Below are 22,484 nucleotides of genomic sequence, written 5' to 3' on the forward strand. Positions count from 1 at the left end.
TCAGCATGGGTTTCAGTTAATCGTGCACCACACATTTTCACTCATGCACGCACACACGCAAGCAGAGCTGTGAAGTAACACCAAGTCTCTCCAGTGGGGGCAGCACAGAGCTGTGTATAGGATGTCCGCTTTGATCATTTCAAAGTTGCCACAGGCCTATTCCCCCTACATGTGTATTAGTATACATCCTGATTATTTTTCTTCCTAAAGCAGTACATGTAAGTGTTAAAAGCTGCATTTATAGTATGTGGACACATCCAACAGCTCATTAAAATACTGACTTTGAATTTGTCACCACCCACTTGCACTGCCCACCCTGCTCCCTTTGACAGTCTCATCAAAGCACTTCTCTCCTTCTGTCTCCTTTGCCAAATGGAAAATAACAGTCTTTATTAACACTCTGCAGTAGCTATGACAATAGAGCGTCGCAGTCCCACCCCCTTTCAGAACGACGAGTGGCCCAGGAAATGATTCTCCATTCATTTTCTCCATAGGCTTTTCAAAAAGTATTTATATAAAGACGGTTACGCTGTGGACAAAGCCAACTCGGATCGTGACAAATACATGACAACAAACACAATATTTTGAAAGAAGAAAATAAATGCAGGATACAACACCATTTGTTTTGTTTTTCTTCTTACTAATTATTTGATCGGCCCAAAACATTGTAATTATTGGCTTTGTCTGCGCCGTAACCGTCTTTAACACATTGTCTGCTGTTGATGTATACTGTATAGGTTTTTTAAACACAACCAATGCCACCAGCATCTTTCAAAATAAAGGTGCTAGAGTGCCAGCAGATAATGGCAGATTTTACTCTGAAAGGTCCCCCCTTCCGTTCCCCCCCAATACCGGGAGGCATAATCTTCCGTTATTACCTCCTTTAGCTGGTGACGCTAAAGTCTCTCTAGAAGCATTTATATTCCAAACGAGATGCATGCTGAAGTCAGAAATGAAGTCAGAACATTGTCCTTTTCGTCAAAACCATGGAGAGCCCCCTAGATTAGGGGTTACGAGCCATTATTTTGGAGCCGTAAACAAGGATGTGAACGGCAGCGCTCATGCGCGAAACACGAGTACGGTGCATAAGGAAAGGCCAACCAACATCTATGGCTCTTTACTCGAAAACTACGCAACTGTCCGTTGTGGTGATCAGACATTAAAGGTTCGGATCTGATCTGATCTGATCATCACGATCAAAATATACGTTTCTCGAGAAAGATAGCTCTCTCCTCCACCATTTCTAATCTCTCTAGGTCGTCCTCAGACGAGCCCTCCATCGTCGTTTCCAGTCATCCCGATTCTCCATACATCCGGCCAGTTCGTTGGTACTTTGCACTCCTGCATCGCTCTTGAGTACATCCACGTATGTTAGTTCTTGATGCCTTTGGCAGTGTCCTGCTAGTCTCATTCTCCTGGCTGCTATTTTCTGGCACACTCTTGGTAATCCCTCATACAGAGTCTTGTTAGTGACATGTACAGACATGCTGATGTTAAGCACTGCACGCAGCATTCTGGTGTAGCACCCGTCAAGGGACTTCTGCAGGGTTGGCTTCAGGGTCCAGCATTCACTGCCGTATAGGAGAACAGACTCCACTGTTGCGTAGAAGAAGCTGAGTTTGATTTGTCGGGGGAGATTGGAGTTCCATACACTGGTCATGCCATTCAGGGCCCTCCATGCAAGTGCCTTCCTCACTTTCAGATCTTGCTCGGTTGAGTTGACCCATGAGCCCAGGTACTTCAGCACCGTGCCTCCTGTTGTCGTGAGAGGTGGATGTTCCGGTGAGATGTTGTAGGTGATAACATCAGTTTTCTTGGCATTTAGCCTAAGGCCAACTTTGGCACACTCCAGCTCCACTCTGTTCAGGAGTTCCTGAGCTTGTTCCACGCTGTCAGAGAGCAGGCCGATGTCATCCGCATAGTCCAGATCTGTCAGGACTACCTTGGGATGTCGTCTTGACCTCCTTGGTGTTAGGGTGAAGCCAAGATCCTGCTCTCGTCCACTGATGGCTTTCCTGAGTGCATAGTCCAGGACTATGATGAAGAGGAAAGGGGCTAGTGTATACCCCTGCATTACCCCAGCCCGGATATCAAACTCCTCGCTGTTACCATCTGGAGTCACCACCTTGGCCCTTGTTCTTGCATACATGGACTCTATTGCGCGGAGCAAGTTGGAGGGGACACCGTAGGCCTGAAGGATCTTCACCATTGTGCCTCTGTGAATCGAGTCAAACGCCTTTTTGAAGTCGATGAAGCAGAGTACAGCAGTCAAGTTATCCTTCTTCACCTCCTCAATCATTCTCCTCAGTGCCAAGATCTGTGTTACGGTAGTTCTCCCCTCTCTGAAGCCATTTTGGTTCTCTCTCAGGAGAGGGTCGATGGCATGCCGTATCCTGTTTAGTATCATCCTCGGTAGTTGTCTGGCTTTGAGAGGTCCCCAGTTTTAGGCACTGGAATGATGTTGGACAGAGACCATATTTCAGGCTGTTTGTTGTTCATTAGTGACAGGTTGCAAAACTCCAGGGTGAGGTCATCAAGGTCACAGTTCTTTAGGACCTCTGGGGGTATGCCATCTGGCCCAGCACTCTTGCCCTCCCTCACTGTGGATTTCGCCTTGGCAAGCTCACTGGTCGTAAAGGGACCATCTTCGATGTCCAGGCCCTGGAGGATTGCCGGCATATCCTTCTCAACTCCATCCTCTGCTGTACCCAGGAGCCCATGGAAGTGGCCGAACCAGGTAGTCACCCTGTCCTCTGGGCTGTGTCCCTCCACCTGTCCCTCCTTAGCTCTTTTCCTCCCAGTCATCTCATTGATGACTTTCCAGGCCTCCCCATATTGCCGTTCACCATGCGCTGCCTGCACTCTTTGTACACTCTCCATCAGTTCCTCTCCTTTTATGGTGTCGTATGTGCTGAAGAGAAACTGCTTGGCTTCATTCAGTACAACACGTCTCTCCACAGTTGGTTCGCGCTCAAAGTTGAGCCGTGCTTCCTCCACCCTGCTGCGTGCAGCTACAACCTCCGGATGTCTGGACCGCATGGACACTCTGGCTTTGTCCAGCATTGGCACACACAGCCTGGTCGCCTCCTCATTCGCAACAACGAATCTCTCATATTCGCTGCTGGGCTCAGCTCCCCTGTCCAGCTGCCGAAAGCGCTTCCTAACCTCCTCCGTGTACCTGGCTTGCAGGCCTGGGTCGGCTGCGAATGCCTTCCAGTCTTGCCGGATCTTGGGGCTTGGCTTGGGCACCCTGAGGCTAAGTCGCACCCTCATGGAGACCACGCGGTGGTCAGAGCCCACAGAGCTGAAAGTGCTGAACGGTTCAGCATTTAAGATGGAGCTCCTCCACTTTCGCCTCACAAGTATGTAGTCCAGCTGTGTTCCATTACGGTTGGTGGAGTCGTGGTATGGGAAGGGTACGTCCTCTGGGCCAAGCCTTGCATTGAAGTCCCCCAGGATTGCTAGAAGGTTGTGTGCTGGGACGTCTCGGACCGCTGTTGCAAGGTCCTCATAGAACTTCTCCACTTCCTCAGATGGTGCCACGTTGGTGGGTGAGTACACGACTATGACTGTTGTTACTGGGTTGCCTGAGAACTCTGCGATGAGGATCCTATCGGTATGGTGGTAAACCCGACGGAGAGCCTTACGTGCCAGAGAACCCAGCATTAGCCCTACGCCCCCTGTTGCAGCCTGGGCCTCGTTTCACCACGCAGATGAAGTGATGAGCGTGCATCTCTCCACTCTGCGGTAAACGATCCGGTCTTCAGTGTGCACTCTCCTGTGTTCCTGGATCCCCAGAATCTCCACCCCCTGCTTCTCAGCACAGTGTGCTAGCTCCACTAGTCTAGCTTCTTCTCTCACTGTGCATGCATTGAAGGTTCCCATTACAAATGGTCTCCGACAACGCAAGAGTGCATTGGACGGGGTGCTGTGATCGGACAGGGCCCTCCCTTGCGGGTTTAAGGTCCTATCGTCATGGTGTCCTCCGGGAGGAGGACCAGCACCACCATCCTCTGCGATGTTCCTGCGGACTCCCGACGCTGGAAGTATAGGATTTGAAATGACTTTGTACTCCATGGTTGGCTTTACGATGCTAATTAAGGACTGTGGGGCACAACTCCTTGCAGTCCTGGTTTTAATTCAGAGTGTCCTTCTCCTAGATGGGTTGCCTTGCCTTCCACGGCTATGAGCCCCATCTGCCCATGCTATTTTCCCATAGCTGGGACAGTGGTTAGCAGGCGCCAGGGCGTGTCCACACACCGGTGGGCCTGCGCGCCTTACCTCTGGGGCCCACTGCTGCTCCGAGATCCCCTACAGTTTGGCCTGGGACCGCAAAGTACCCAGTTACCGTGTGTGGCCACGAGGAGGCACTGCAGAAGTCTTACGCAACTCAGCTCCTCTTTTCACCCCCCGCGAGGAGGGCTAGCCGGCGGCAGTAGCTGAAAGCAGAGTAGCAAGCAGAAGCAGCATGCAACATGCACTAACTACAAGCACTACCACTACAGTTCTACTGCACTACGCATCACACAGCCCTGCATGCACGCACGCACACACACAATTTCTAATTGTTGTTATTAATAGCGTTGATAATTCATTGACTTAGTTGTGTGACAGATCTGGAGGATGTCACCTCTGAGTCGCTGCAGTGGAAGCTTCATGTCACCACTTTGCTTCTATCACACCAGCACAGACGGCCACACATTGACATAGTATATCTGTATATGGTCACTATGAATCATGTGGTTCTCATGGCAAAGTGAGGAATATGAATAGTTATATTTCATGGAAAACCAGTATTAAATCGTTCTGCTTCTTATTTGTATTACTTCTGCAGCATGTTGTGCCTGTTCATCTGGGAATGCACTGAATGCAGATGAGTAAAAGTGTGTTTTCATGGAAACTGCAGCATTGTCCCTTTGCGGTATGCAAGTGTGGATTTACTATACTGTACTGTACGTCTCTGGTGTTTTGTTAGAAACAGCCATCTGTCTGTCAGTTTCAGAGATTGTCATTTTCTATAAAAATCCTTCCTCTGTTCCTGCACCATCACTGGATTAATACGTTGTTTAAGAGGACGTGGGCCCAAAATGGATTTTCAATTAAAAAGACAATTCAGCTGCAGTTTGAGGAAAGTGCTTTTGCTCGTTTTTGGACGTGAATTTACATAATTGTCCCATAATGCCTGTAATAGCATCTGTAAGTATTAATTTGATAACGCATCTCCTCCTAGAGCAGATGAGGTCACTAAGTTCATTTTTGATAACGGCGATATTTCATCAGTCCAAATACAGCAGACCAAATTAATTCCCTTTTTGTAGTGGCATTTCATTGGTCTGAATAAGCCTCCTCATTTACTCTCTTTCAGCTCTCATCATTTATTTAAGTCTCTCTGTTCTCTCAGTCAAATACTTCACAACAGCTACTCTGGTTTGTGTTTCCACTCATTTAAAGTAGCTTTATTGGTTTCTGTCCTCAAACTGATGATCCCAGCTGATATCTGTGTGAGAAAGCCGCTACAGTGTAATGAAGGAATCCTTACAGATATGACCCAGCAGTCTTTTCTTTTGTGACTATTCTTCAAGTTTGTCCTGGTCCTTTTCAAGTAAGGAATATGGAAAAGGGGAAACATTCTAAATCCTGGCTTTTATCATGAGTCCATGCAGAATGCAAAGTGTCACCAAAGCCCTCTGATCACCATGCTCTCCTTCTCTTTCAGGAAACCAGAATAAACTGCATCCGTATCGCTCGCAAAGGTAATTCAACTCCTTTATTGTTTTGGTTTTTCATTTAAAATGTGACCCCAAATGGAATGTCTCTTCATAGAATAAAGTATCAGAGAGCTTGAAGCTTAATTCATACTCTGTAGTGCCACAGTGTCCCTTGCTGGCATGAACTGATCTGCCGATGTTATGTATTTTTCTTCTAACAATGAGATTTTGAGAAAAGGGGCATGAAGCAGGGACGGGGACAGTCTTTCATCCATTCCAGATGGTTTGGGGTTAGATTCTGGGACGCACAAACCTTTTGTGTGGTTCAGAATATCAAATTACGTACATGCAGCTTCCCCCCAGGAAAATGACAGGGAACTTGACTATGTGTCCTGATGACAGTACTCAAAGCAGATCAGTGTGAATAACAGTTATGTATCATACAGTAGTTCTCACAGCAGTGCTACTGTACAGTAAGTGTAAGACTCGAATTTTACTGTTTTTGTGGCTGAAAAACAGAAGAGACAAAGCTCCACTCGAGCGTGAAGCTGAGAGACAAGACCCCACGCTTCACTCCATCTGAAATGCACACACACACACACACAGTCAATTAATGAATAAAGAGCTGCGCAGAGTGATTTTCAATTAGAAGCTATGACAGGTCAGAGTGTATTTTCTGGTGGTCTCTGTACCATTAACATGCCCCCTGCATGACGGGGGTCCTGAGACGTTACTATCACAGGCAAAGTGGAGGCAAATGATTTTGGCTCGGATAACAAAGCTGAAGATTACATTTCAACTTCCAGGTGACAGTTTAATTAAGGATCCTCTGGCAGGCCCAATACAACAATAGACCTTCCATTTCTACTCTAAGTGCCAATTTCCCCCGGTGGGCAGCCGGCAGGTGCATGGATTCATGTGAAAATCTATTTCATGCTCGTGTTTGGTTTAATAGAAATTCTGGGGCTAAATGCAGCGGTGCCCGTCTTATCTGTCTAAAATGTCAGAGAACTTAAATTGATTTCAACCCCTTCTACGTTTGTAGCATCTGCAATGTACTCCTATATCACTCAAGAGCCGTAATTTGAAATGAAGTTCCAGTAATCAGTTGCACAGCAGGCTGTGAGCTCGCTCCTCTACTTCTGTCTGGATGAAGAAGCTCACGGTCACACCAGAGCCTTTTGTTGTTCTCAGTCAGCCAGCCGTCTGTCACAGATACCAGGACACATTGAGATGCTCACTGTAACTCTGTGCAAAGGCAAACCATCACAACAACCTTCATCTTCGATCTACAGTCCACACGTTTTCCAGAAAGAAATCTCGTCAGATTTACAATTTACAATCAGGCGTTGAGCACCAATTACCTCTTTTGACTAGTCTTTACGCTAGACGGTGCTCTTCGATAACCTATGAGTCACCATTTGACTTTCAGTGATGAAGTAAAGCAGGAAATCATGTGATCACAACCCCCCCCCCAAAAAAAACCCCCAGCCACATTCACTTCCATTCTAATGGATTTGGAGAAATGCCCTTTTCTCAGCTTCTATGTTTTATTCTGCATTTTTGGTGAGACATGCTATATTCAGCTGCCAATAACTAGGGAACGGATCATCGCAATGAAAACTCTCGTCGTACTCATCGTACTCAGCGTACTGAAGCAAACTATTCTGTGACTAGTTGAAAGGTAAGGAAAAACAACTTGATGCTAGCAAACTAGCATCAAGAAGGGAATCAGGGATAGATGGGAGTCTGAAGAGGTCAGTGTTCAGATGTGACTGTATCACACCTGAAATCACATGCCATCACCGAACATCCAACACTCTCACTGTTGTCTCCAATGAGAACATCATCTTAAAACATCTCGCTATGTAAGAGTTTCAATCATCGTCGTTCCATAGCACTGTCAGTGCTATTTGGGCTGAGGCCGATCTAATTCCCCTGGCTGCCAATAGAGAAGGCTAAAACATGGCTCTGTTTCCCTGTGATTCTGCCCCAGATCTGCTTCAGCCCCAACAGGCTGCTATAGCTACTGTAGCTTGCTAGCACTTTCCATCACTGCCCCCAGGCCTGCTGTGACTTTGTGCTGCTCTGGAGATTGTTTTGGCTCTTCCAACAGGGCTCAGGAGGGGCTCGTTGCGGGTCTGTCAGGGACTAAAGGACACACTGACACCACTCGGGACAAACTAGACTGGCTTACTGTAGCCAGACACAGAAAAGAGCTTTGTTGTGCTATTAAAAATATATATGGAGCTTTATGCTAGTGGAATGAATAACCCACCATTACTATAATGACAGTATTTTGCAGTATTGCACAGACAGCAGGGCACCTTGACATGATGACTATAGTGCTGTGTGGGATTGTGAGCAGAGATTACAACCCACTGTCATCGTTTCAATCCAATCCAATGTAAAAGATAATTATTTTGTTTGAAGTAATTGCAAACCCCTTTTTAAATCACAATCCTCTATTAGAACCCCTCCCCCATCCTCCATGCATATTTGCCTCTGCAGAGCACACAACCGAGAGAAAGGTGTGTGTGCATGCAGCGACGTAAAGTACCACCCGCGCTGGAGAATGAGACGCAGTTCCTTGGATTCAAGACTAAGGCGAATGGTAAATTGGACATTAAAGCCGCTGGATTCGGTGTGCGGTCCGACTGGATGGATCTATGCCAGCGATCAGGATTACAGTTAAAGTGGGCGGCGCCTGATATAACAACTGCTGCGCTCAACAACAGCATCATCATAGATCCGCGTGTCCGTGCATGTGCGACCTACGAGCAGGACGGTGCGCACCATGAACTGTCAATCAAATCCGCGACCGCAAGAGCCACCATTCTAGGAATGAAGCGATCAGAAAGTGCACAACACTGGACCAGTCTGAGGCTGCAGGGAAAACTGGCTCTCCTTCCCTTTGCAAACCACTCATTATCACACTCTATACTGTCAAATAACACCATAGGTGAGGACATTCTCATTTTCACTATTAAAGCCCGTTTACAGGTGTTGCCGACCAAGTTCAACTTGGCAACCTGGTACCCATCAGCACACGACCCACACTGCATCCTACATCCAGTACCACATGACAAAGAAACAGTCGCACACATATTAAATGGTTGCAGCCACTATAAAGGACTGTACATTGCCAGACATGACCGTCTGGTGGACCTGGTCTCAGACAAGATCAGAGGAGTACAGGACAGGACAACAAGAATGTATAAACACAGCACTGTAAAAATAAACTGGTTTGATCACAATGACACGCATGCAAATTCACTACAAAATATTCCAAATACCCCAGATATTGTGTTCATCAATGAAATTAGAAAAACTGTTACTATATTCGAAATAGGCTGCCCATTTCATTTGTATATGGACACTTGTTTTACATCCAAACTTATGAAATATCAGCTTCTGGTGGAACGTATTATGGCCTTGGGATATAACTGTCAACTTATTGTCCTTGTATTTGGAAGTCTGGGCCATGTCCATAAACTTGTGCTCAGGGGTCTGCAATTGGGTGGATTGCTAAAAACAAATGCAAAAAAGCTGGCTAAATACTGTTCTGTCTCAGCTACTATGGGCAGTCTGTCTGTCTGGAGAAGGCGTTGTTTCATTTATCCCTAGGTGGCTTAAAAAAAAACCTTCTTTTCCCTCTGTGTGTTAAGCATGTGCAGCAGCTATATCTGGTTGGACCATATAATGTATAACCTAATTCTGATCAGTGTTTGGGTCTATTGTATTACGCCTCTTGTGCAGATCCAAATAAAATAATTCAAGTGTGCGTGTGCGTGTGTGCGTGTGTGTATTAATCTCTCTCTCTCTCTCTCTCTCTCTCTCTCTCTCTCTCTCTCTCTCTCTCTCTCTCTCTGCTAGTGGCCTGTAAGGACCACCGCAGGGCCCTGGAGGTGTCCCAACACTCTGAAGAGATGGGGCTGATCCTTGGGGTGTGTGCCGGAGGGCTGGTGGTCCTCATTCTTCTGCTGGGAGCCGTCATCATCATCATCAAGAAAGGGTGAGTGGCGCTCAGCTAGCCCATCTCATCTTGCTCTCTTGTATTTATATTATCGTGAAACGCTTTCTCTCTGAACAGTCCCCTAATCATTGTCTTCTATTAGCTTTACTCTGAAAGGATAGCATTGTTTAGGAGGGATACTGGAAGCACAGCTAGCCTGTATTGTTTCCAATCCCTTATGCTGCACCAGCGAGACCACGCAAGTTTATCTGAGTGTGAAGTATTTAATTAAAGGCTGATTCAATTAAATTAGCCAGTTAATTACACCCACCAAGCAGCGGTCTGACCCTTAAATGAGACAGTAATTGGCAGGAAAAGGTGTGCTTTTAGAGATTATTAGCCAGTGCACCCCAAAGCTCTAGCTATCTAACTATTAGTCAAACAGAGCTAGGGGTACGAGGAGGCTTTTAATGTGAAATCCTTGTTGTGCATCAGATTCTTACCTTCTGCTGATGCATTACGACATAGTGTCTATCCTAAATACATCACAGAAAAATACTGTATGCATGGCCATTTTGGGAACATGCTAAACTACATATAATCATCTACAGAGACTTGCTTTACTCTGTGTCTTAGTCAGCTGTAACCATGTGCCAGCCTGAGGTGGAAAGTCTAGAATCAGATGTTCTACCACAAATGAAACTAGAACTGCACTCTGTCGAGTGCATACTTGCTTGTTGCACACTAGTAGGCCATAAATGGCCAACTAGTGCGCAAGCAGAGCGCGCAAGTCCTTTCGACCGCTGTAAACTGTCAAATCTCAGTATCTCTGTGAAGGAACGTTTTAAATGATTAATGTTTAGATGTAACTATTTGCTACCTACTTTATACATATAAACATATAGTATTAAGTATGATTCAAGTTTCTATCTATATAAGAAATACTGTTTTATCGTTGTAGATATATTCTGGATCCCTTTTTAGTTTTTCAGAGACAAATAAATCATTTATATGTGTTGAAAAAAAAACTGTATATAAACTGAATTAAAATATGTTATACAGTATAATTTTTCTGGAAACGGTGGAATCTCAATATCTCTGTGAAGGAACGTTTGAAATGTCTAATTATTAGGTGTAACTATTTGCTACCTATCTACTTTATGCATGTAAACACCTAGAAAAAAAAGTATATAAACTGAATTAAAATATATTATACAGTATAATTATTGTATTAACAAAGTATTATTTATTGTAAATTGTCAATTATTTTAAATGTATTTCATGTTGGACTATAGTGATATTAATACTAAATCATGATCAGAGTAATATGTGTCTCTAACTTCAATTTCTTTAATAATACTTTCACATTTGTTAAAATATACATGATCTAAAATACTTCCGTAATCTGTAGTTGGATTTGTATTTAATTGTTTAAAGCCTAATTTTGACATGTAGGTCTTTATACTTCTTTCTATCTCAGTATTATGGTCTTCATTGAAATCTCCTATTATCATAATTGCAGAAGTCGGAGATGATAGATACTTTACCATGTTTTCGAGAAATGTGTTTAATTTTGAAAGGTCTGTTTTAGGTGATCTGTACATAAGAATGATATATAGATTTGTATCTTTTACATGTATACATATATGTTCTACTTTCTCTAATATCCTGCTTTCAGTTTGATTTTTTTCAATGGAAATATCTTTTATAGCAAACATAACTCCCCCACCTATATCTTTTTCTCTGTCATTCCTCATTGTATTGTAATTCGTGTTCGTTGTTTTTAATTTAAAAGTAATGTTATTATTTTTCTTTAAGTGTGTTTCAGTAAAAGCTATTAGATCCAACATTTCGAGTTGGGAATCTGAGTTTATATCTTCTAAATGTGTTAGATAACCTCTGACGTTCAATAATCCAATTTTTAATGAATGTTTTAATGGTAATTGAGTTATCTTACGTATATTAGGATTTTCAAGAGGTGATTGTCGTAATCGTATCATTTCTTTCTCTACATTCTTATCTACTTTGATCTTCTTAGGATTAAAGTCAAGTATATATATAGATCTTTTATCCTTTTCACTCTACTGAATGCTACATAGGCTTGTCCTGGGTTAAAATGTGAGCCTTTCATAGATACGACAATCTCTTGTATAGTTAAACCTTGAACCTTATGAATAGTTAATCCCCAAGCTAATGTCAACGGGAATTGAAACCTAAGTGTGTAGTTGTAAGTTGATTAGCGGTATACTGTGGTTACTTTGCGCCAAAAACCGTGACAGCTGTTCCGCCATTTGATGTTTATGCAAGAAAACAGCAAATCTGTGCCTGCTTTGCTGGGATCAAATGACCACAAATGACCATATTTCTTACGTCATCATTAAGAGCTAGTCATACACATACACACCACGTACTCTGGTTCGTGCCTGGTTTGCTGGGACCAAATGACCACAAATGACCATATTTCTTACGTCATCATTAAGAGCTAGTCATACACATACACACCACGTACTCTGGTCCCAGCAGATCAGGCACAATTTGCTATTTTATTTTTACTGATTATGTATATAGTATACGTATGACTAGCTCTAAATGATGATGTAAGAAATATATATAGTATATATATAGTATATAGGCATATACTATATACGTATACATATATACTCTATACTCTATACTGTATAAAGTGTGTAGTTGTAAATTGATTAGCGGTATACTGTGGTTACTTTGCGCCAAAAACCGTGACAGCTGTTCCGCCATTTGATGTTTATGCAAGAAAACAGCAAATCTGTGCCTGGTTTGCTGGGACCAAATGACCACAAATGACCATATTTCTTACGTCATACGTATACTATATATATAATCAGTAAAAATAAAATAGCAAATTGTGCCTGATCTGCTGGGACCAGAGTACGTGGTGTGTATATGTATGACTAGCTCTAAATGATGACGTAAGTAGTATATATAGTATAGTATATAGGCATATACTATATACGTATACATATATACTTTATACTCTATACTGTATAAAGTGTGTAGTTGTAAATTGATTAGCGGTATACTGTGGTTACTTTGCGCCAAAAACCGTGACAGCTGTTCCGCCATTTGATGTTTATGCAAGAAAACAGCAAATCTGTGCCTGCTTTGCTGGGATCAAATGACCACAAATGACCATATTTCTTACGTCATCATTAAGAGCTAGTCATACACATACACACCACGTACTCTGGTTCGTGCCTGGTTTGCTGGGACCAAATGACCACAAATGACCATATTTCTTATGTCATCATTAAGAGCTAGTCATACACATACACACCACGTACTCTGGTCCCAGCAGATCAGGCACAATTTGCTATTTTATTTTTACTGATTATGTATATAGTATACGTATGACTAGCTCTAAATGATCACGTAAGAAATATATATAGTATATATATAGTATATAGGCATATACTATATACGTATACATATATACTCTATACTCTATACTGTATAAAGTGTGTAGTTGTAAATTGATTAGCGGTATACTGTGGTTACTTTGCGCCAAAAACCGTGACAGCTGTTCCGCCATTTGATGTTTATGCAAGAAAACAGCAAATCTGTGCCTGGTTTGCTGGGACCAAATGACCACAAATGACCATATTTCTTACGTCATACGTATACTATATATCACCCATTCTTGAGATAAGGGACAAAACTTTTTTCAAACTGGATTTTTTTTTTTTTTAAGATATATTCAAATCAAATGGATGTATTTGTAGACACAGGTCTCAACTACCAATATTGAGAAGGAACAGGTTTTTCGCATAACATTTCTTTCTAAAATGGGACATTTATGCACTTAATATCCGATTCATGTCAACTCCGTCAGACACACTAAAATACCTTTTAATTGAATTTGATAATTTCAACAATAATATAAAGTCCTCAGTTCTCTTATAATGGCTTTCAGTAATCAAGTTAAGTAATACAATTATTTTAATATTGTTTTTTTCCAATATCACACTATTATGAAATATCCAATTTCTCAAATCCGTCATTGTCTCCACCAGGCCGAAGGCATGTGGGGAGAGTATGTTTTGCACTCCGTCCGTCCGCGTGTCCGTCCGTGTGTGTGTCCGTGTGTCCGTGTGTGTGTCCGTGTGTCCGTGAACAGCTAATCTCGGCCACCGTTAACCCGGTCGATGCCATATTTTGCACACACACTCCCTGGATGCCAACCATGAACCTCTGCCCCAAACTTTCCAGAACGGCCTGTTATAGCGCCACCAGGAGGCCGCTTTGTGCAAAACAAGTTTTTGCACAGTACACCTACAGATTTTGTCCAAACATTACGCAAATTGGTACACAGTCTCTCTAGAGCCATTCAACGAAACGGGTCTTTCAGATTTATCAGACTCCATCCTGATTGGTTAAGATTGGCTTCCAAAGTTCACAGGAGTGCTCAGTTTCAAACAAAATGCTGCAAATCATGAACACATCGCGTGATTTCCGTGAAATTGTGCACCCACATTCCCACTAGGCCGAGGACGAAATGCCACATGAACAATTTCAACTCAGCCTCAAGGTGGCGCTATAACTGGCCGAAAAGTGTTTTTACCTCTAACTGCACGGATCTGTGGATAACCTGGTGGAGACCTGTGCCCGGAAGGGCACTTTTTCTAGTTCTAATTAGATTTGTCCCATTGTCTGATGTGGAGGCTACCTGTCTGGTCATGTGACCAACAGTTACTCCTCCTCCTTTGAGTAAGACTGTATAAAATTGACACACATGTATTGTTCTGAGTTCAGTCATCCGACATGCTGGAAGATGGTTGTGCTCTAGAGAATCTCGAGATCTCTATTAAATTGAACTGAATGCCTCATATCATCTTGTCCTCACCTTATCTTTTAGTTTAAGTGATCTTGTGTTAGTATAATTTCCACAACATATCTGGAGGTTCTGCCGAGACTGATTCATCTGCCGTTCCCGGGCTCTGGTTTCCTGGGATAATCCATCGATGGTGGCTTTCTAGCCAAGGCAAATCCTTTGTGCACAAAGCAACATTTGGGCCGGCCTACGGATGCCAGAGCTGGCGGACGGCGGGCGACATCAGCTGTTACTCAAATGAGGTGAGAGGATGTTATGATTCATTCTATAGAATTAGTGTATATTTAAACTGTATGGTAGGGGAGCGACCCTGTACAGTAAACTGTATGTTCGGGGAGAGTCCCAGTACAGGATGTATATTTAAACTGTATGTTTGGGGAGAGTCCCAGTACAGAGTGTATAGGGGAGGGTCCCGGTACAGAGTGCGTTTTTGAACTGTATCTGGGGAGGATCCCATAACTATAGCCTATGTTCGGGGAGAGTCCCAGTAGCCTATAGAGTGTACAGGGAAGGGTCCCAATACAGAGTGCGTTTTTGAACTGTATTTGGGGAGGATTCCATAACTGTAGCCTATGTTTGGGGAGAGTCCCAGTAGCCTACAAAGTGTATAGCCTATGTTCGGGGAGGGTCCCAGTAGCATACAGTGTATAGGGGAGGGTCCCGGTACAGAGTGCGCTTTAAACTGTATCTGGGGAGGATCCCACAGGGTGTATTTCTTTTTTGGTGGAGGGTTTCATCTATTGTATGTAAGCTTCGTATTATGATTAGGGTGTCTTTTGTATCCCAATACTAACATCCCGATTTTGTCATCTTATGTTTCTATGTTTCTACTGTATGTTCTAGATATACCTGTATGTCCATACCTGTATGTCCTATTCGATTTCGTCATACATGAGTGTGATTATGTCAAATGAATAGAATTATATATAGTTGAATGACAGAGTTCTAAAGCAATTTTTACTGTTCACTGAATGGTGATAGTTGTGGCAGAATATGAATGTTTTGATTTGCTAAACTAAACCCTTAAGTGATTAGTCTAGCAGCTTTTTGTAAATTGTAAGGAAAAAGAGGGGGGAAAGGAAGGAAGAAAAGAGACCAACAGTCTTTCTTTAAAAAAAAAAAAAAAAAAAAAAGAAAAAAAAAAAAGGGGGAAGGAAGGGGGAAGATAATTAACACTTCTTCTTTGGCCATCCGTTGGTAATGAAAGTAACGCCTGAAGTGTATAGTGTTGAACCTGTTAATTTGTTTTTTTATTGGTTTCTTAAGTTTTTAGTAGTGCCATGGGGAATGGACAACGAAAGATGGCTACGCCTTCAGGGCCAGCAGTATCTATGGTGAATAGGTGGGGCATAGATGTGTTAAGTCAAGTTACTTTATGGCACCGCATTTCAGAAGGTTTGTTTCCTTTAATAGGAACATTTAGTATAAATAAGTTAAAACTGTGTAGAGATGCTTTAGAACAATATGAAGATAGAAAAAGCAGGAAGACGAAGAAGAGAATAGATTGGGAAGATTTTAGAAAATGGGAGAGGGAGGCTGAAGCCAGAGACAGGAAACAGACAAAGCCTTTGTTATTAAAACAAGAAACTGAGGAAGAAATTGAGAGAAAACAAAGAAAGTTAAGAAAAGAAGAGGCCCTCCGTCCATCACCCTATGCCAGCACCATGACATCCCATGATGTCCAATCACCAGTTCAACTGCCAGCAGCCCAGCCACCACCAGTCCAACTACCACCAGGTCCACTGCCAGGAGAACTTCAGCTACCTGTCCAACTACCAGCAGTGCAACTCGATCAAGTGAATGCACTGTATGCAGCAGCTCTGCAGTTAGCAGCAGCAGCAGCCGCTTTTTCTCTCACGAATGGCAACACACAGCAGGGAAAGGGGAGCGCTGGTCCCCCTCTCCATGACAACCCTCAGGTGGAGCCTTCTCACCAAACCAACCACAAGATTGTGACACGCAGCCAAGCAGTAGGCCTACAACACCAGACATTTCCACTGATATCATACCCAAATCCACATCCAAGACCTACTGATGACGCTACGGAGGAAATCCGTAATGCTTATTCTGAGACAGTCCAGGTTCAACGAAACTGGACTCTAGATGAGTTAAACGAAATCGTGAAAGAGCTCCCGACCCCATCCGAAGATGTAGAACGCTGGTGCACATCTGTTTTGGATTTAATAGGAATGTACGAGCCATCAGCACAGGAATTAGAATCAGTGTTCCGCAAGATCTTCAAATTGAAATGGCCACACCTGAAAGGAGACTATGACGTGAATGGATTAAGGGCGGACATTGTCACAGGACAGTTACAGAATCCACTTGGGCTCTTTTCCAGAGTAAGGGAGGCCTACCCAGTCCGTACAGATTGGAAAAAAATCCATTCCATAAAGCAGGACAACGATGAAAGCTGTGACAATTATAGGACACGAATGGAACAATGTTTCAATAGACACGCCGGTCTGACCCATGATAATGCAGCTTACAACAACCTGTTAAAGACTTCCTTAATCAGTGGCCTTTTGCCAGACATTCACAACCGTGTCATGATGTCATGCATAGGCTGGGAGACCCAAGAGCTGGACCCAGTATGGGCACATGCAAAACACGCCGAACGACACGCAATCACACAAGACGACACGAGGAAGAAGAGGATGGAAACAGCACAACTCATGTATTATGAGAGTCGGCAACTGATTACACAGCAGCAAGGACCAGAGCCCGATCAGCAACTGGGTCCGCACCAGCAGATAAATTGGCAGCGGACCATATCAAGTTCTACTGACGAATCCTACAGCGATGAAGATTGCTGAAAGAGACGCCTGGATTCACACATCACATTGCAAGAAGTTCAACCACGACCCATCCACAACCCTACACTGAGCAGGTTGCACAATGACAGCCAAACATACAGAAAAGGATATACCGAATACTATACCCACCCAGAAGTTCAGAACACACACCAAACTAACGGCACAAATGACTTTCCCTGATTGCTTGTCCATCCCTACCGTACTTCACACAGAAGGTGTTGGCAGTCGTGTCAACTGAGGTAAATAGTGGACATTCTACCCATTGATTTGAATACAATTGAGAACACACAGCACAGTATAAATTAATTGCACAAGACTCAAGGAGGACCCTTCTGGGACTTTGTCGAGGGTGTGTTCGGAGGAATAAAGAGCACATTGATGGTACAATATTCTCCAATGCTGTTGAAATTGTTGTGATATTTCTGATGTTCAGGATAGTTGATAGTTATTTAAAGTTCTTGGCTTTAGAACTATCATGTCAAAACTAGTTAACACCACATCCCACATGACACAGCCACCCTCACCTCCTAAAACGCAGTGGATTCCACCATTTAGTGAGAGTGAGATTGTATGATCTTGTGCTGTGGGAAGGTGGGATGCAGTATTGTGGGAAAATGTAACAGCTGCGATTTCCGGACTGGAGAGTGATATGGTGCATGAATAAACTGCAGTATTCATGTATTATGTCCTCTAAAGTTTGAAAGTCATATGCTGTATTTTACGGTAACGTTTGAAATACTTTGTTTTTCTTTATGTATTTTCTGCTATGCTTTATTGTTTTAAATTTGTTTTACATTATTGTTTGGTTTTTTGTTTTGAATGACATTTATTAAATTTCATGTTCACAGAAAGTTTCATATTGCCATGATGTCAACAACATTGTCTATCTCTTAAATGTCGACAAAATTGTCGAAATGGGGGAATGTAATGGGAAATATGAAATTGTGCATTCACACCACTAATTGTAAAAACTGCATATCCTGATTGTCTAGCCTAACTGGGTGTGGTCTACACTGAGTACTAGGCCTCTCTCGACTTAATCAACCATTTACGCACATCAATAGGCTTTTGTTATGACCAAAGTATCGGTGAGACGGTTCCTGGATCTCCAGCTGTCTAGCAACACCAGCCCAGCCTCTGTTTTTGTATGGTCATGTTTATTCATCACAGTTTATTCATACCCATCCAAGGTTACTAGATTTAGACCACTTGTCATTGTCTCCACCAGGCCGAAGGCATGTGGGGAGAGTATGTTTTGCACTCCGTCCGTCCGCGTGTCCGTCCGTGTGTGTGTCCGTGTGTCCGTGTGTGTGTCCGTGTGTCCGTGAACAGCTAATCTCGGCCACCGTTAACCCGGTCGATGCCATATTTTGCACACACACTCCCTGGATGCCAACCATGAACCTCTGCCCCAAACTTTCCAGAACGGCCTGTTATAGCGCCACCAGGAGGCCGCTTTGTGCAAAACAAGTTTTTGCACAGTACACCTACAGATTTTGTCCAAACATTACGCAAATTGGTACACAGTCTCTCTAGAGCCATTCAACGAAACGGGTCTTTCAGATTTATCAGACTCCATCCTGATTGGTTAAGATTGGCTTCCAAAGTTCACAGGAGTGCTCAGTTTCAAACAAAATGCTGCAAATCATGAACACATCGCGTGATTTCCGTGAAATTGTGCACCCACATTCCCACTAGGCCGAGGACGAAATGCCACATGAACAATTTCAACTCAGCCTCAAGGTGGCGCTATAACTGGCCGAAAAGTGTTTTTACCTCTAACTGCACGGATCTGTGGATAACCTGGTGGAGACCTGTGCCCGGAAGGGCACTTTTTCTAGTTTCAACCTCTATTTTCAATATTATAACATGAAAACCATGTAAAAAAAAAAAATCATCATTACGTATCATTTCAGTTGGTGTTTCAATACATATGCACAAAATATTTAACATCACATTTTCTATTTCTTTGGAAATTAACAAAAACATCACGGGACGAACATCTGACGGAGTTGACGAACATCTGACGGAGTTGACAAGTTTAACTGATTTAGGTTCTAGATCACCTAGGATCTTGATTCTGGTGACTAATGCCACATTTTCGAGGATGAGGAATACAGTGGTACTATTTATATTGGCCCTGTGACCATGGCAGCCATTTTCAAAATGGCAGCCACCTGCTGTTATCTTACAATAACTCAAGTTCTACACCACCTAGGATCTTGATTCTGGTGACTAATCATACATTTTCAAGGATGTGGGATACATTGGTACTATTTAGATTTGTCCTGTGACCATGGTAGACATTTTTCAAAATGGCCGCCAACTTTCTGTTATTTCCCAATAACTCAAGTTCTACACCACCTAGGATCTTGATTCTGATGACTAATCCTACATTTTCAATGAGGAGGAATACAGTTTTATCTATTTAGATTTATCCCGTGACAATGGCAGCCATTTAAAAAAATGGTGGACCTGCTATTATTTTACCAATTTAGTCAGGGAATATTATCAGAATAATGTCAAATCTGTGAATACATTTCTTACCAATAATTTTTTCACCAATGTGTTTGTAAAGGTGTCTACTAACATATCCCACATTGGTTTCTATTGAACCACCCTAGAGGCATTTTTGACAGCTGCTGAAAGTTGGGTACCATACCAAGTGGCTATGGCAAAACTAGGGAGTCTATGGCCAAACTAGGGGTCAAATCCCTTGGGCTAAATTCGGCCATATATCCACTTGCCCAAATGTGCTGACCTCATTTTGTGATGATGGCTATGGCCGTTTTCAGCCCAAGGAGTGTTCTTCGTGCATAGCTAATGCTTGGAATGCATTCAGAATCATGAAAACTCCCTAGTTTGACATGTCACATGCTACTTAAAGCATAATGAACATTTTGCCTTATATAGGTTGTTGATGGTACCCCAACTTTCAGCAGCTGTCAAAAGGTCCCCTAGGGTGGTTGAATATAAAGCAATGTGGGATATGTTAGTAGACACCCTTCCAAACACATTGGTGAAGAACATTCTTGATAAGGAATTTATTACCAGATTGTATTAATATCCCCTGACTAAATAACTCATCTTCTAGACCACCTAGACCCGACTTCACAAACAGAGACCCGAATTGACACCTAAACAACAAGTTTGGACAGCCCCACCAATTAGTGTTACGGAAAATAGCAAGTGTCTACCCTAGGAGGGAGACACAGAACTTAGATGCGGCTCACATGTTGCACGACTCCTCAACAAGCTGCCACCAGAGATGAGAGCTGAATTCTGCCGCACAATGCTCTGCGGCCTAGGAGCAACCAACACCCTGTTGGAGTTCTCTGAGTGGTTGAAGCATGAGTCCTAGCCATATAGCCTGTGCAAAGGCAAACACCTTGAAGACCTGCTTGAGGTGAACAGTGAGCAGTGAACAGTGAGCGAAAGACTGAAGACAGAAGATCTGCCTTCAGGACTATCAGGCAGGATGTGCAGACACTGAAGGCATCAGTGTCGTTCTGTGTCCCCAGCATGTCAACCAAAGCAATGTTACCAAATCAAAGGAGCCTTCACCTCAAGTCACCTGGGGCTGGGTGAGCAATCGTATCCTGTATCTAGCCTCACAACTAAATACAGACACTTGGCCAGACTGCCGTTTGAAAGGGTCAAACCCTTCATCCTGATTGGGGAAGACCACCCCACCTAATCACACCAACCAAACAAGTGAGGTTGGGGCCTCCAGGTGGGCCAGCAGCCATCTGCACAAGACTGGGCTGGACCCTGCAGGAAAGCAATCTCCAGCCAAGACAATGTAAGTTGACTATAACAGAGCCCCAGAACACAGAGCTCATGAGAAGGATGGAGAAACACTGGCAGGAGGCCACCAAGATACAACGCCACACTGCAGTGGCCAGTGAAGTCAAACTGTGCGTCTGTACCTGAAAGAGACAAGTCAAAGGCCAGAAAGCCCACCTCCTTTTAATGTCCTGTCAGTAGCAACTCAACCTGCACCTGAAATAAGCCCTGACCCCTCCCAGAGAAAGTTCATCCTTGAAAATGTAATGATTAGTCGCCAGAATCAAGATCCTTGGTGGTCTAAAACTTGAGTTATTGGTAAAATAACAGCAGGTGGCGGCCATTTTGAAAAACAATGGCTGCCATGGTCACAGGACAAATCTAAATAGTACCAATGTATCCCTCATCCTTGAAAATGTAGTCTTAGTCACCAGAATCAAGATCCTAGGTGGTGTAGAACTTGAGTTATTGTAAAATAACATCAGGTGGCGGCAATTTTGGAAAATGGCTGCCATGGTCACCACGAGACAAATCTGTGATGGCCCTATAGCCAAAAATGTTCCTTAATGCATGCTCTAACTGTGTGCCAAATTAGAATACGTCCCATTATTCAAAAACTATAATTTTATTGTTTTAGGAACACTTTTGTCAACTCCGTCAGATACATGTCAACTCCGTCAGACACAAAACCTGACGGAGTTGACGTCTGACGGAGTTGACAAAATCTCATTTGTTTTCATCTTAACCCTCTGTAGTACAATGTAGCCATTTTGTTTTTGCTTCATTTGTTAGCTAAACCTAACCCTAAACTTTTATAATAAACATTATATTGGAATTCTTAACAAAGATCATAATGATGTCCTGACGGAGTTGACATGTAAAAGCTGTGACCACCCTGATATCAACATTGTTTGTTTAAAATATCAAACAATTGAATGCTTGTCAGACCAGGTGCTCCACTGTTGCAACAAATACAAACGGGACTTGGAAAAGGAGTCTTCAGGCTAAATCTGTCGACAATATTTTCTGATTAATTTAAGACTTTTAAAAAACCTGACGGAGTTGACGGGAGACGTGGGACACACATTTGATATGAGATAGCTAATGGAAAATATAAATTAAAATTATTGTGTATATTGTTTGCTATGTTGTTGACAATCTACTTTAATTTAGTATGTATATTTATGTGATTGTGACAGTATTAGACACTTTTTTAGCAGTTTGAAATTATGACCACTTGCTGGGGACAGGCTTAATACAGGCTTTTTTGGGTACAGTGCCTGCTTTTAACTAATTCAGATGGCATATGAAAACAATTATAATGAAATTAATGGCATAATAATGCACAACTG

At 43.0% G+C, this 22,484-nt stretch overlaps 1 protein-coding gene across 2 annotated transcripts in view; it reads left to right on the plus strand.

Moving 5' to 3' along the window:
* Positions 1-22,484, plus strand: part of LOC310856186 (receptor-type tyrosine-protein phosphatase U) — a 228,045-nt gene that overhangs the window by 160,336 nt on the left and 45,225 nt on the right. For both annotated transcript variants that reach the window (XM_083761435.1, XM_083761436.1), the window contains exons 13-14: positions 5,717-5,753; positions 9,585-9,723. In XM_083761435.1, the coding sequence (XP_083617561.1) occupies positions 5,717-5,753; positions 9,585-9,723 (176 nt within the window). The remainder of the gene's footprint in view (positions 1-5,716; positions 5,754-9,584; positions 9,724-22,484) is intronic.

This window comes from Protomyctophum parallelum (assembly GCF_964188405.1).
Source record: "Protomyctophum parallelum genome assembly, chromosome: 3".
Lineage (NCBI taxonomy): Eukaryota > Metazoa > Chordata > Actinopteri > Myctophiformes > Myctophidae > Protomyctophum > Protomyctophum parallelum.